Source organism: Emydura macquarii, unplaced genomic scaffold (genome assembly GCF_026122565.2).
Source record: "Emydura macquarii macquarii isolate MOO-44397 ecotype Brisbane River unplaced genomic scaffold, CSIRO-AGI_Emac_v2 contig_2768, whole genome shotgun sequence".
NCBI classification, from domain to species: domain Eukaryota; kingdom Metazoa; phylum Chordata; order Testudines; family Chelidae; genus Emydura; species Emydura macquarii.
Genome location: NW_027132905.1, coordinates 44,446,805 through 44,461,136, shown reverse-complemented (window position 1 = coordinate 44,461,136; position 14,332 = coordinate 44,446,805). Strand labels below are relative to the sequence as shown.

The following is a 14,332-nucleotide window of genomic DNA, read 5'->3' as shown; positions in this document are numbered from 1 at the left end:
ACAACTAAAACTTGCAGCAGGGGCCTGTGAATTGTATGGCAGGAACTCTGGAATTATGCACCATCTACCCCAAAGCTTATCACTCTCCTGATACAGTGCACAGTCCCTTTATTTTTCTATAGATTTTTTTTTTACCCTGCCCCCTAATATTCAGTGTCCAGCATGCTGTCTGTTTTTGTATTGAAAAACATGGTTATTTCAGTCGCATGGATGAAGCTTACAGGGAAGGTTTCCAAAGACAAAAAGGGAAGTTGGGCACCATGGACGTTGGGTACATATCTCCTACCTGTGCCTTTGGAAATCTCCCCTAATTTAATTGCCATTTTTCAGGGGGGAAAAAATCCCTATCCAGCTCAGTGTCAGCCATAGTATTCAGACTGGTATTGCAGACACCATCTGTGAGAGGAGAATAAGTGATATTCTTGCTAGAGGGCCAGTCTGTGGAGGAGGAGAATACAGTACAGTTAGTTCCTTTCTGGGCTCTTACTGGAGCACATGGTAATGTAAATCTGAAGTGTTGTATAATTCCCCCTTTGATATGAGGCTGTCAGATCCCAGACTCTGTCTTTCCCAGGCCTAAACTCTCGCTCTCTTTTCTCTCAGGTTCTATAAGCATCTGGACCGTGGCTACAACTCATGTGCAAGGACAGACCTGTATTTCATGCCTCTGGCAGGATCCAAACTGGCCAAGAAGAGAGAGGAGGCAATCGAGAAGGCCAAGAGGGAGGCAGAGCAGAAAGCAAGAGAAGAGAGGGAAAGGGAGAAAGAGAAGGAGAAAGAGAGGGAGAGAGAGCGGGAGCGTGAGAGAGAAGCAGAAAGAGCGGCGGTGGGTTTATCTATCTGCTATGCAGGATGGCTATGTTAGGATCTGTAAAATGTTGGCGATACGTTTGCTAATCTCCATCAGAGTGCTTATTCTAGGGCACAGGCGTCCTGTGGAGGAGGCGGTTGGGTGCATGTGAAGCACAGGAACGTTGGTGGGTGGGTGCAAGCAAATTTTAGGGTAGTGAGCATGCCATTGGCACATCTAGCTGGCTTGTGCCTGTCCCATTCTGCACTGGCCTCACCTGCTGGCTTCAGAGCACCCCCCACAGTGGAACGGGACTGTAGGCAGCTTGCTGTTCTGCACATCCTCTCCCGATGGGTTTGCAGCCTAACTTGTGCTGAGAGAAGTCAAGGCAGTCTGGGAGCTGAATTGGGCCTAATATCTCTAAATCGTTTTCAAGATGAAAAGTGATACCTAAATACCTGTTAGCTGGTGGTGAATTCTGTTGGTTCCCTTGGTGCTGCAGGCACAGAACGCTCACGTGTACATGGCATATCCCTTACCTGCCACCTGATGTATTATTTAAGGGAGCTCCCTGAAAGAGGTGGGGTGATGGCAATGTACCTTTGAAGTGGGTTTGACTGGAAAATACCCCTAATTTTCTCCGGAAAGCCCCAGCTCTGTATAATTCAAACTTTTACACTAATTTCCAAGTTAAAAAAATGTACTTGGAATTAAAAAACAAAGTTGCTGTGGTGTGGGCAGAGATAATTGAGGGCAGAGAGACTGGTTATAATGGCCATGCATCAATACTTCCTTGTTTAATTGAAAACTCAGCACGACAGTCTGGTTTTTTTAGGCTTGTGCACCTTTCTAAGGGGGGGTGGTCACCGTAGTTAGCAGTGGAAGATACCTACAGCCACTGCACTGTACTGCAGCGAAAGGGAGCATGTGCCTACAATTCTTTCAGCCAAGTTTGTTTGGACTAAAATCTCCCCTTCCCCCCTATTCTCTGCAGCAGAAAGTGTCCAGCTCTTCCCATGAAGGTCGCCTTGGGGAGTCCCAGCTCAGCGGGCCAGCTCACATGAGACCTTCATTCGAACCTCCACCCACAACGATTGCTGCTGTTCCACCTTACATAGGTCCAGACACGCCTGCGTTACGGACTCTCAGCGAGTACGCCCGTCCTCACGTGATGTCGCCCACAAACCGCAACCACCCCTTCTTTGTTCCCCTGAACCCCACCGATCCGCTCCTGGCCTACCACATGCCCGGCCTCTATAATGTGGACCCCACCATCCGGGAACGGGAGCTACGGGAGCGGGAGATCCGGGAGCGAGAGATCAGGGAAAGGGAGTTGCGAGAGAGGATGAAACCAGGCTTTGAGGTGAAGCCACCTGAACTAGACGCACTGCACCCAGCTACCAACCCCATGGAGCATTTTGCCAGGCATGGGGCACTGACTATCCCCCCAACGGCAGGACCCCACCCATTTGCTTCCTTCCACCCGGGTTTGAACCCCCTTGAAAGGGAGAGACTTGCACTGGCAGGCCCCCAGTTACGGCCTGAAATGAGCTACCCCGATAGACTGGCAGCAGAAAGAATACATGCCGAGCGGATGGCGTCGCTGACAAATGACCCGCTGGCACGGCTCCAGATGTTCAACGTGACACCTCACCATCACCAACATTCACACATACATTCACATCTACACCTGCATCAGCAGGACCCGCTACATCAAGGTGAGCGCAGGGAGCGAGCAGCACTCTTTCTCAGGGATACCAACCTCTGCTGCTCTTGTCAGAGCATGGAGTCGTAGAAATTTTGAGCTGGAAGGAAGCTCAAGAGGTCATTCGGTCCAGTCCATCTTCCTAGGCTGAGGCAGGACCGAGTAAGCCTAGATCACCCATGACAGGTGTTCGTTTGACCTGTTCTTAAAAACCTCCAGTGATGTGGATTCCACAACCTGCTGTGGAAGCCTATTCCAGAGCTTTAAAGTTAAAGTTTTTCCTTATATCTAACCTAAATCTCCTTTTCTGCAGATTAAGCCCATTCTTATCCTACCTTCAGTGAACATGGAGAACAACTGACCCCTGTCCCCTTTATCACATTCCTAACATACTGGAAGATTATCAGGTCTCCCCCCCTCTGTCTTTTCTCAAGACTAAACATGCCCAGTTTTTTTAACCTTTCCTCATAGATCCAGGTTTTCTAAACTTTTTATCATTTTTGTTGCTGTTCTCTGGACACTCTCGCTTGTCCACGTCTTTACTAAGTTGTGGTGTCCAGAATTAGACATAGGTACTCCAGCTGAAGCCTCATTAGTGCTGAGTAGAGTGGGACAGTTACTTCTCATGACTTACATACAAAATGCCTGTTAATATACCTCAGAATATTAGCCTTTTTGTAGCTGGATCACATTTTTTGATCCACTATAACCCACAGATCCTTTTCAGCAGTACTGCCACCTAGCGAGTTATTCCTCCTTTTGTAGTTGTCTTTGATGTTTTCCTTCCTAGGTGTAGTACTTTGCACATATCTTTACTGAATTTCACCTTGTTGATTTCAGACCAATTCTCCTATTTGTCAAGATTGTTCTGAATTTTAATCCAATCCTCCAGCATGCTTGCCAACCCCTCCCATCTTAGTGTCATCTGCACATTTTATAAGTATTCTCTCCACTCCATTATTCAGTTCAATAATGAAAATATTGAGTAGTATTGGATCCAGGAGCCATCTGTCCAGATCATGCAGTCGCATCCCATGCCTCAGGAAGTATGCCCAACATAATCTCCAGCCCTGTCTGCATGACATTTGTACCCACGTCTATACAAGGTTGCGACCCCACCGTGGAATAACTTTGCTCTCCCTATACCATCTGGATAGAAAAATAGTTATAATTGTCTTCGATCTGTCATAGACACCTGCTTTTTCCTGTCTACACAGGCAAAGGGAAGCCATAACACAATGCAGCTGGGTCACAACCATGTTGAAAAAACAGGATTATTTTTGTATTTTAGGTATTTCGTCTCTGTATAAATCATGCAGGCCTTTTTTAATAATGTTGGTATTTTACACCCACATATTTAACCCTTCCCTCTACTAGGGTTGGATCATATTGTTGCTCAGGACAAGGCAAGTTTTCAACAGCCGGTAACACTCTTCACGCACTAACGCCTTGTCCAAAGTTCCCCCACTGTTCGTCTAGAACTGGTGCAGCCCAGCCAGCAATGACAACTCTAGTGTAGACTGAATGCAGGCACTTGTCAGATGACAGTGTTTAAAACTGCTGCTCCCTGTATACCTGTGTAACCGGATTAGTACTTCATACCCTGTTGCTCACACTGAGTGCGCTACATGCTGGATACTAGTACTTTGACATAAGTGAGATCTCTGTCTCAGGGTGGAAAATTGGAGGGTTGGAGTTGTGCGGCCAGAGTGTGAATCTAAAATAATTGGTTACTAAAATATTGCATGATAAAAGGGTGGGTGGGTGGGTGCAGTGCACTTATGCGTGTGCTTTATGCACTTGCTTTCTCTCTGTTGGTAGTTAAGCAATTGTCGTAAGAAGTTCAGGTGAGACCAACAGGACAAATCCTTTTTCATGTAAAGTGACAACACTTGGATATGAAGGACATTGCCATGGTATCGATCTGTTTTCCAAACATAGTTAGGAGGGTCTTAAAGTAAAACCACAGCAAATCTGAGAGAAACTGAAATGTGCGCATAAATCAAAGATGATAGCAAAGCTATCTGGCGAGGAGATTGTTTGTTTGGAAAATGAGGATAAGGCGATAACACCAGTGATCAGCAATAAGTTAGCATGTGTCCTGCCAAATAAGCAGCATACTGATTTGCCCAGATCAGAAATTAAGGTGATCTGAAGTGGAAGGTAAATAGTGCCAATTAAGCATCCAAATCCGAAATGGGGTTATTAAGTAGGGGGACTTTCACAATCAGCAGAAGTGGTGGTCAGTCTGTGAGACAGGGAGGTGTAACGGGGGGGTAACTTTAGTCAATGTTTTTATACAGTTGCTGGATTAGTGAAAAATCCTTCACCCACATGCTGTAGAGGAAGGTTGCTGACAGTCTGACCTGGGGGAAAACTTCCTGACCCCTCATATGATGACCAGTTAGGTCTTGAGCGTGTGAGCAAGAACCAGCCAACCAAGCACCTGAGAGAGAGAAGACTCCGTTCCTCCTCAGAGCCCTGGCCTTCCCTTTCCAATGGCCCATCCATAGACATGACCGTGCTGGATGCTTCAGAGCAAGAAGTTTAAAAAAAAACCCGACCCCAGAATGCATTGGGGGAGGAAGGGAAGTTATACACTGTCTTACACCAGTGGAGGGAGGGCGTCAAAGCAGCATTGGGAGAGCTGGATATGTCTCCCATCACAAACTCAGGTGTGATTGTACTGCAGGTAGGTGCCCGTGTTTGCTTTAATCTAGCTAGTGCGCATAACGATCGTAATGAAGGTGTGGCAGTACAGGCTAGCTGCCGCAGTACAAGCTCACTCTGGCCCTGGATACATACTTAGGTTGCTGGTTCACACTGAAGTCCATGCCACCGCACCTACGCTGTTGTTACCCATGCTAGCTTGATTAAAGTTAGGTTGGGTACGCCTACCTCTGCTACAGTTATTCCTGATTGGCAGGGCTTGCCCTCTGAGCCTCTTGTTGACATATGTGGTGATTCTCTGATGTCCTTATCTCCCATTTATTTAGCTTGCCTGTGCCAATACCATAACTTCCTAGTGCTGACGACATAAAGCAGATCTCCCTACTTCAGCTCTCTTTTATCTGACATCTGTTAGTGGTTTTTTGTGCTACAACTCCCCCAGCCAACCTCTGCCCCCTTGGCGTGTAATTTATGCCCATTTGCCAACACATAGTTTACACCCATTTTTAGTGTAATCAGAGTGTCTAGTGAGTATAATGCAAAACTTCTGCACAGTTCAGGAAAACAGGCAAGCTCTCCTGAGGAATGACCCAGGCCTGGGGGTTGCAAGCTGAGATTGCAGTGTCTTGTAGAGCTGTGTGTGGGAAGCTTGCATGCATTGACTCACTTTACCTGTGTTCCCACAGCACGAGGACCACCTTGCCACTTAGGCCCTGCAAAGAAGCTGAGTAGAAAGAGTGCAGCAGAACTGCCACATGAGGATGTTTCTGCTTCTCCTACATGGCATAAAAAGGGGACTCTTGCATTGGCCCTTTTTAGGATAGCACAGAACTCCATTGGGTGAGGGGAACAGACCTGAGGAGCCATGGGATTGATGGTTCTGCAGATCCTGGTATCCTCATACCTGCATTACTGTAACAAGGGCTGCTGAGGCTGCTCTTCCAGGCAGTCTATGATCTGTAATAGCAGCTGCAGTGAAAAGAGTGTGGAGAGGAGATTTTACCTCTTCAGCCCTCTGCACTGCTAGAGCTCGAACATTTGGGCCTTGTGCGGCTGGAATAGACTTTCCTTCATTTGTTGTTATCAGAAAGTTCCTCAGTCTAAGCTTGGGGACCTTCTTCATTAGAATGTGCTTATTTAGTTCTACAATGTGATTTTTACATTCCCAGAAATGATTGTGAAATAACTTGGTGTCTTATTAGGTGTCAAGACAAAGAGACTGGAAAGATGCTCATTTGGCTGTATAGCGATGAGTGATGTCACTAAATAGGTGATTTGGAAGATGGGCAACCAAAGCAAGATTTCTGTATTTTCTGATAGCAAACTGGTGGAGAAAGGGTAAACAAGGCACCGAATAATTCAGCAGCAAGGTCAGAAGTGAAAGCGATTCAAGTACATGGCGTACAGTTCCTGGGACAAACATACTGCAAATGAAGTGCTAGCAAATATAGCCTAATGAGTCTTAGAGCATGTGCATTAAAAATAGATGGTGTCTCTGTGTCTTGGGATAGGAAGGGAATTTGAGAGCTATTGAGGAAAGAGTCAGAGTGTGCATCAAGAAGCCAATGATATGCTGCAGTATTTTGGTAGAAATGTATCTGGGAGTTGGTAGCATTGATGCGGTACATAAAGGCACTCGGTGGAACTTGCACAGTGTTCTGTATTCTACGTGCGCTGCCCTGGAGGTCATAGGATGGACTGCACCAAATATCAAGTCTTATGGGTTGTAAAGGGGGCAGGATTGACATAGCTTGAACTGAAGTTTTCCAGATGATGAACAGGATTGATTTAAATTGACTTTATTCCTACAGACACTTGAGTGATGGAATATGGTCACTTCTAAAGGAGAAGAAATTAGTGTCTGACACAGAGCATGTCTACACACAGTTTTTCTCTAGTTAATTGATTGCTTATTAACTCGAGGTAGCTAACACGTTTGTTAAGGCTAGCGTGGACACTCTGCAGGTGTTTGTTCCAGGACACATACATTTGTGATGTACTTGCAGGCCAAGCCTAGAGTGTTCACACCAGTCTTTGCAAACATGTTAGCTACGTCAAGTGAATTGACAGTCTACTAACCCAAGGTAGAAAACTGGTGTGAGCCACAAAGGGCAGTGATGCTGTTGAGTGAGTTACTGAAATTGGGAAGTCACTGAAGCAATATGCCCCAGGATGTGCACTGTTTCTGAATTAAGATCTTAGCTGCTTAAGGAAGGAAGGAAGAGAAAGTAGGGGGTCAGTCTGAGTGATGGGCTGCACTGACATAGTTACTCGAATTGCACTATTCTTACAAAAAACAGGCTTGCACGTGTGTGTGCTTACAAACAGGAGGAGTATTGGGATTGAAATGACCAAGGGAAACTTCCGGGGTGTTGAGATAACTGCTGGGTGAGAATTGTGTTACTGTGCCATGCTTTCTGCCAATATGCAATCTCCATGCAAATTTCTAGCAGATTAAATGCAGGGGATTTGCCATGCACTGATGGGTAAATAATTTCATGGTTTCATCAGGGTCATGTTTTCATCCTCTTAGTAAAGTGACATTAGAGGAATTGCCTATAAGTGAGGACAAATAAGGAGGGAGTGGTTGTTTCCCTTTTGTACATGGCTGGCGGCTCCCTGGAGCTGACATTGTCTGCTTTGTGGAATGGAAGGTATGAGAGCTTCCTGTTGTCCAGAGCAGTATTAGTGGAGTTAAGAGGGTGCTCAGTTGTTAAGCCCTTCTGGCCTGAGGATTCAGTGATCCTTTAACTTGTACTCATATGCTAATGGAAGGCAAGAAAATATTTACAGCCAGGGTTTTCTTACAAACCTCTGAAAAGAGTGGAATCTTGGTTTAACTGTATTAGCGTGAGACTCTGCCTCGGTATGTGGGGGGAAGGGAGGGGAGAAGGGAAGGCGGCTGCTAAAAATGAATCTTAAGTGGTTTTGCTATTTGATTTTTCTGTCACTTGGTAGATTTCTTTTTCCTTATTGAAATTGAAAGCCATGAGTTGTGGCTTTAACAATTAAGACTGTTTGGCAAACAGATGTCACTTCGAACACTTAAAGATAGAGAAGTGGGCTTCATGTCACATGGAGCTACACTCCCGATAATTACACACCAGTTAAGCCAGATATTGCACAAGCTCCAGTGGTAACATGGCTTTTGTTCCCCAAGCGGTGAGGCTTACCCAAGCAGTCGGTTACTTTCATTTTTATCTTCTTTTCTAGGTTCAGCAGGACCTGTTCACCCGCTGGTGGATCCCTTGGCAGCTGGACCCCACTTGGCGCGCTTTCCCTACCCACCCGGTACCATCCCCAACCCACTGCTAGGACAACCACCGCACGAGCATGAAATGCTCCGACACCCAGTCTTCGGTGAGAATGTTTCACTGACCTTTCTCTGGGCAGCGCTTTGATCCGAGCTGTAAACACTTTCCTCTTGGTCTAAATGTACAGTGGAGGGAATTGGGAGCTTTAATTCTTATGCTTTTGTTTTCATCATTTTTAACTGAACTTCTTCATGTTCTAACTTTTTGAGACCACCTGTTTCATTGCTAATACAGCCACTAGAACTGAATCCTAGTAGGGGCTTTAGGGAAACCATGAGGTGTGGTGATAAGAGCAGCGGGGAGACTGGAAATCAGTATTCTGATTTCCAGTTCTGCCACTGATTCACTGTATAGCTGTGGGCAAGTTGCTTAACCACTTGGCGCATCTGTTTCCCCATCTGTGAAATGGGAACGTGTGGGGATAATTCTCTGCTTTACCTACCCTGTGGGATAGCAAGAACGAATTAATGTGTACAAAGGTGACATCTCTTGCAGGTACCCCCTACCCACGAGATCTGCCTGGTGCTATCCCACCTCCAATGTCAGCAGCCCATCAGCTGCAGGCCATGCATGCCCAATCGGCAGAACTACAGAGATTGGCTATGGAGCAGCAGTGGTTGCATGGGCATCCCCACATGCACGGTGGACATCTACCAAGTCAGGAAGATTATTACAGGTGAGAGACACAATGGAGATGCAGCTAGAAGCTCTCTGTTACTACTTCCTGGACTTTTTGCTCCTGAGGGGTCCCCTCCCCGCAGCTTGCAGTCCATACATGTGGTCACTGCGACCTTAACATGCGTGGTGATAAAGCTTCAGAAAAACCCGATTTGGTGTGGAGGATGGAGCAGTTTTTGGAAACTAGACCAGAGTAATTGGCGTAAGGAATAAACAAGCTATGTCATTCTCTGCAGAATTAGCTTTGTTTTTAGTGACATTGATTATGATCGCTATTTCTCCATTTCCTCCCCTTGAAGAAAAAAACCTTATGAAACAGAAATAAGAGAAGAATTCACCAGCAAGTAAATTTGAACAAATTATTGATGAGTAATGGCTGGTGAAAGCATAACTAATCCAGACACCGGACGAATGGCTGAGCAGATCTAGATGGGTCATGCGAGTTCCTCCTCTCCCAAAATTACTATATTACGATGGTTTTTCTCTTCTCTCTCCCCCATTTGCCTTCATTGGAAGACCTCCTGTTTCTGTTTTGCAATGTCTGCTGGCAATCTGTGGAACGGGAAACACTGCCTATAGCATCCAGCAAGGTCCACTCTTTATGTTGCTTTGTAGCAAGGATTGCTGACAGCAGCATGGAACGTGCTATCTTCATGTCTCCTTTACATTGGTGTCTCAAACCTTGTCTGTGCTCTGAAAAATTACTCCCTGTTGCGACACTGGATGACAGTACAGGCGGCTGACCTGATGCTCGAACGTGGTTTAGTTGCAAATGTAGATGGGGCAGAGCATGTTCAGCACCAGTTCAGCTGCACCGCTTGCTGGCGTCTGCTGTCGAAGTGATAATCTTACTGGTGTAGAGGAGACCCCAATAAACTAAGTGCGTTATCCCATGACCAACTGTGTTCTTCACTGTTTATTACCATGCTGGTTCCCCATTCACTCTGAGAAATCAGATCTCTTGGCCCCACCCATGTCTCCTTCATGGCATTCTGATGCCCCCATCCCCTCGATTTTGCAATGAGGCTAGCAGCAAAAGGCAGCATATTGCTGAGGCACCAAGCCACATGCTCTTTTTCTGCTAAAACGCGTTTTCTTTCTCTTTCAGTCGACTGAAGAAAGAAGGTGACAAACAGTTGTAATAAATTATTTATTTGTAATGCCGGCTATGGAAACCCCAGTCCTTGGGAAGGAATGGAACATTTTTACATACAATAAGAGCTGCAAAAGAATATCTTATAAAGATGTCTTTATATATTTAAATCTAAAGAAAACATCCAACTCCCCTACCAACAGCTAAAGACTTACCGGCATAAATAGTGTTCATTTGTAGAGAAGATTTCTCAAGACTGGTGTGGGCTTCCCTGCATGACAGCTTATTCAGAAGCCTATTGAAAATACAGGACTGTTTGGAATTCTCAGAGAACTACCCTGCAATCTTGGGGGTTTGTTTTTGTTTGTTTGATTTTTTTGGGTAGGTGCTAGAATCAGGTTCACAACACGACAGTCACTGTGCGTGAAGAGACACTCAATGCATCTATATATATTAAAAACAAAAAAACAAGGATTGCAAGTAGGTGGCATAACAAGCTCTGAATCCAAGTGCTATAATAATAAAAAAATTACTTTTATTTTAATACATTGTAGGAAATATTCATAATTTTAAAGAGAGCTCAGTTCTTCAGCATGGCTTTTTAAGTCTGTAAATAATTGTTTGGGTGGTGGGGGAGGAAAAAAAACAAAAAACCATAAACATAATCTTGATTTTCAGTAACATCACAAATCCTGGTAGTGACAGAATACAGAGTTGATTTTTAATAAAAATAAATATATATAATTATCCCTTTAATTAAAGGGAAATGATGGGTGTCAATAATTTCAAATGAGCAAATGCTTGAAATTTGGTTTGGTAGCAACAATAAGCATTAAAGGGAGTGGCAGGGATATTGTTACAAATGACTGTTTCTGTTCTTTTTTTTTTCTCCCATTATCATTATATCTTTCCATTCTGCAGATGACTTTTCAGCAGTACAGATGTCCCTTGGAGCTGGCTTTCCCTTTCTGTCTCTAACATAGAGGTTATTGTTAAATTTGGCTGTAATCTGCCTCGTTCTGTGGTCTTTTAAAAACAGTAGTCTTGCTAAATTTGTTATAAGATATCCCTTTACATTTTAGCAAGTAGCAGCAAAAATTCAAAAAAATATCATCTTCCTTTGAAAATGGTGTGTGTAGCTCAAACTATTAAAGCTAGGGTTGTATGGGCATGTGCAGAATTGGTTTTTGGAGGGGACTCACTTTCCCTGGCTTTTATTTTACATATTTCTAAGGAGACAGACTAGACAATTGAACTACAGAGCTGTGTTTTTTCAAGTTCTTTCACAAGCGCCAATCATCTACATTTAACCTGTCTTTTACTGAAGGCTGCTGTTTTTTTTTTTTAACCTGTCTCAACGGTCTGCTGCTGTGGGATCAGCCAGAGCTGTTCAGTAACATTTCAGACTCCCAAAGTGATAGGTCCATGCTGAGTAGCTCAGATCGGCTAGAAGAAGAAGCTATCTGTTGCCCTTGTGCGTCCATGGCTGATAAATGGCAAAGAAGAGAGGGTGCACACAGTAGATATTTTTTTTGTAGATAGCTTTGTTTGCTGCCTGGCTAAAGATGCACCTCTTTTTTGTGCACACACATCCCAAAACCATTTTTGTTGTTGTTGCTGCATTAGCCATGTTTTTGCTAGGGCAGAGGGTGGCAGATCCAGAGAGCATCTGCATCTGCTGGCCATGTTTTCTACTGGTACATAACCTCTTCCTCTCTCTTTCTCAACTCTGAAGGGCTGTGTCTCTGCTGTTGTAGACTGTTATATGTGGTGGTCGTGTCATAGGACTGTATTGAGCCATGTTAGATAAACTTGTAGTTAATCATTCAGCCTTGTGGAAGGCATGGCGCACAGGGCATCCCCCATGTTACTACTGAGTCATGGGCAGGTAATGGCACGATTTATGAATTAAAACCTGTATCAGGGATTTCCAGGCTTAGTTTATCCATCTGTGGAGCATGTGTGACCTGGGGAAGAAGGCTTGTTTCAACTGCGTCTCATCTCTTTTCTCTTCCTTTCATTCCAGTTTTCCTTTTAATGCCATTTTAGTTCCAGGACTCGAGTGAGTCAGCCCCATTAGAACTCCTCTGTTTGAACTCCTGTCTGCCAAGACCAGTGTTTGACACCTGGGAGTTCTGGGGTTTGGATACCGAGAGATTCACCCCAGAACCAAGAACTATAATATTTGTACATTACTTCCAGGCTCTGTCGATTTGTGGTCAGGTGAAACAGCATTAGCACCTATCTAGCAAAGAACGTTTTTAAGCTCAGCTTGTGGCAGAGGTGCTAATAAAAGTTCCCTGGTCAACAAAGAAAAAGCATCAATGTATTGAAGACTCTGTTTAAGTAAATTTCTGTTCATTCTTCTTCTTCCCATGGCACATGATGCTGCCTCCCTATTTCAGCATCATTCTATCTTTTATTTAGTAAAAAATGTTGATTCCTTCATGTTATCCTTTCTCTCTCCCTCCATTTTTCCAAAGAACAAAGTACTGCTTTGCAATCTTTATACAAAAAGCTGTCCATTTATCTTTTTTTTTTTTCCCAGCTTAGTAGAATCTTTTATGTTTCTGACATCCTGCCACAAAGAAGCACTGAGATTCTTCCATCTCAAGCCAATGATTAACTACAGCTTTATTTGCAATGGCTTTTGAAACCATCTTGGTGTTCGATGATGCCCTGTTATAATAGCCCAGACCTTTTGGTTTCCTTTCAGAAACCTTTTATTATTTTTCCTATGTTTTGAAGGTTTTTTTTATTTTGCTTTAGTGTTTCTGAAAAGTCTCTCTTGTTCTATGTCGTCATGGTTGAGCTTGTTTCACTGCACCGTTAAAGCAGAGTGTACATTCTGACTGCTACATTTATATATATCTTGAAGCTTAATGTATATATGAGTAGTTTGCCATGGGATAACACAGTGTAAACAGAGTAGAAACCCAGAAATCGTGACTTCTGTGTTCTCTCCATTTGAGTATTTTGTAATTTTTTTGAAATATTTGTGGACATAAATAAAACCAAGCTACACTACAGCAGCCAGGTTTTGTCTGCAAGTGGAGTGTGTCTGTTACTTGGGGTGAGCGGGAGAGGGTGTGATAAGGGGGCAACGATATGAAAGTCTTGCATCTTCTAACTGTCCACATCCACAAGCAAAAGCAGCTCTCTTCTCTTGTTTCTCAACCCTGCTTCTCTGTTGTTTGGCTAATCCTAGTGTCTAGCCTTCATACGTTCATATTATTTTAGCCTGTTTAAGTGCCTGACTGAATTCCAATGTGCATAATTGTATTTTGTCTGCTTGGGTCTAGTTAAATGCTCCAGAGAGATCCTTGCATAAATTCTGCACCCTTCACTTAGGCTGAGCAGTCAAATTGAAACTCGCATACATTTAGGGCTGTGTTAAACACAGTTGTGGCTAAAAGGGGTTCGTGTATGTGTAATAGAGACTGACTTTGCCGCTGGTGTGGGTTGGGCCAACCAGTGGTTAAAGTAGATTGAAGCATGAGCCAAGGAAGAGTGGGAGTTTAAGGGGAGCGCTGCGACTCCAAGCCAGGGAGAGGACATCTGCTGCTGTTTGCAGAGTTGGGGGGGCTGTGCTCTGCCACCTCTTCCTTATTTAACTGATGGGCCAAAGTGTGTTTGAAAACATGTGCTCTGCCTAGGCCTGGGCACTGCTTGTTAACATGATCCCAACACAGTTTGGCCCTGTCCAGGATGGCTCAAGGAACCTGGATTAAAGCATGAATTTTGAATGCTGTTCAAACATTGCTTTGCTTTGTCAACCTTTGTTACAGTGCAGTTTGGCTACAATCAAGTTGAAACGGGGTGGCTTTGTCAACATTCACAGGGCTTTTAAATCACATGACTTCACCATCCAATCAATCTGTTACCCCCAGTTAGAAGCTGCCTAAAAAAACTGCAGAACAAGTTTTTTTAAAAAGTTTGTGAAAATGTTCAAAAAAAGTTTTTGTGAAAACTTTTAGTTGAAAATTCCTGAATTCCTGGGATCCACCTCTTAGATTATGTCTACACAGCGAAGGAAAAATGTACCCCAGGCCCATACCAGCCAGTTTGGACTGTGGGGTTGT

At 44.2% G+C, this 14,332-nt stretch overlaps 1 protein-coding gene across 6 annotated transcripts in view; it reads left to right on the top strand.

Annotated features, from left to right (window-relative positions):
• Positions 1-13,282, top strand: part of RERE (arginine-glutamic acid dipeptide repeats) — a 361,123-nt gene extending 347,841 nt beyond the window's left edge. For 5 of the 6 annotated variants that reach the window (XM_067567315.1, XM_067567311.1, XM_067567312.1 and 2 more), the window contains 5 exons: positions 604-826; positions 1,785-2,508; positions 8,379-8,525; positions 8,975-9,155; positions 10,266-13,282. In XM_067567315.1, coding sequence (XP_067423416.1) covers positions 604-826; positions 1,785-2,508; positions 8,379-8,525; positions 8,975-9,155; positions 10,266-10,299 — 1,309 coding nt within the window. In that variant the 3' untranslated portion in view covers positions 10,300-13,282. The remainder of the gene's footprint in view (positions 1-603; positions 827-1,784; positions 2,509-8,378; positions 8,526-8,974; positions 9,156-10,265) is intronic. The other variant, XM_067567314.1, reaches the window with a different exon arrangement.
• Positions 13,283-14,332: the final 1,050 nt, after the last annotated feature.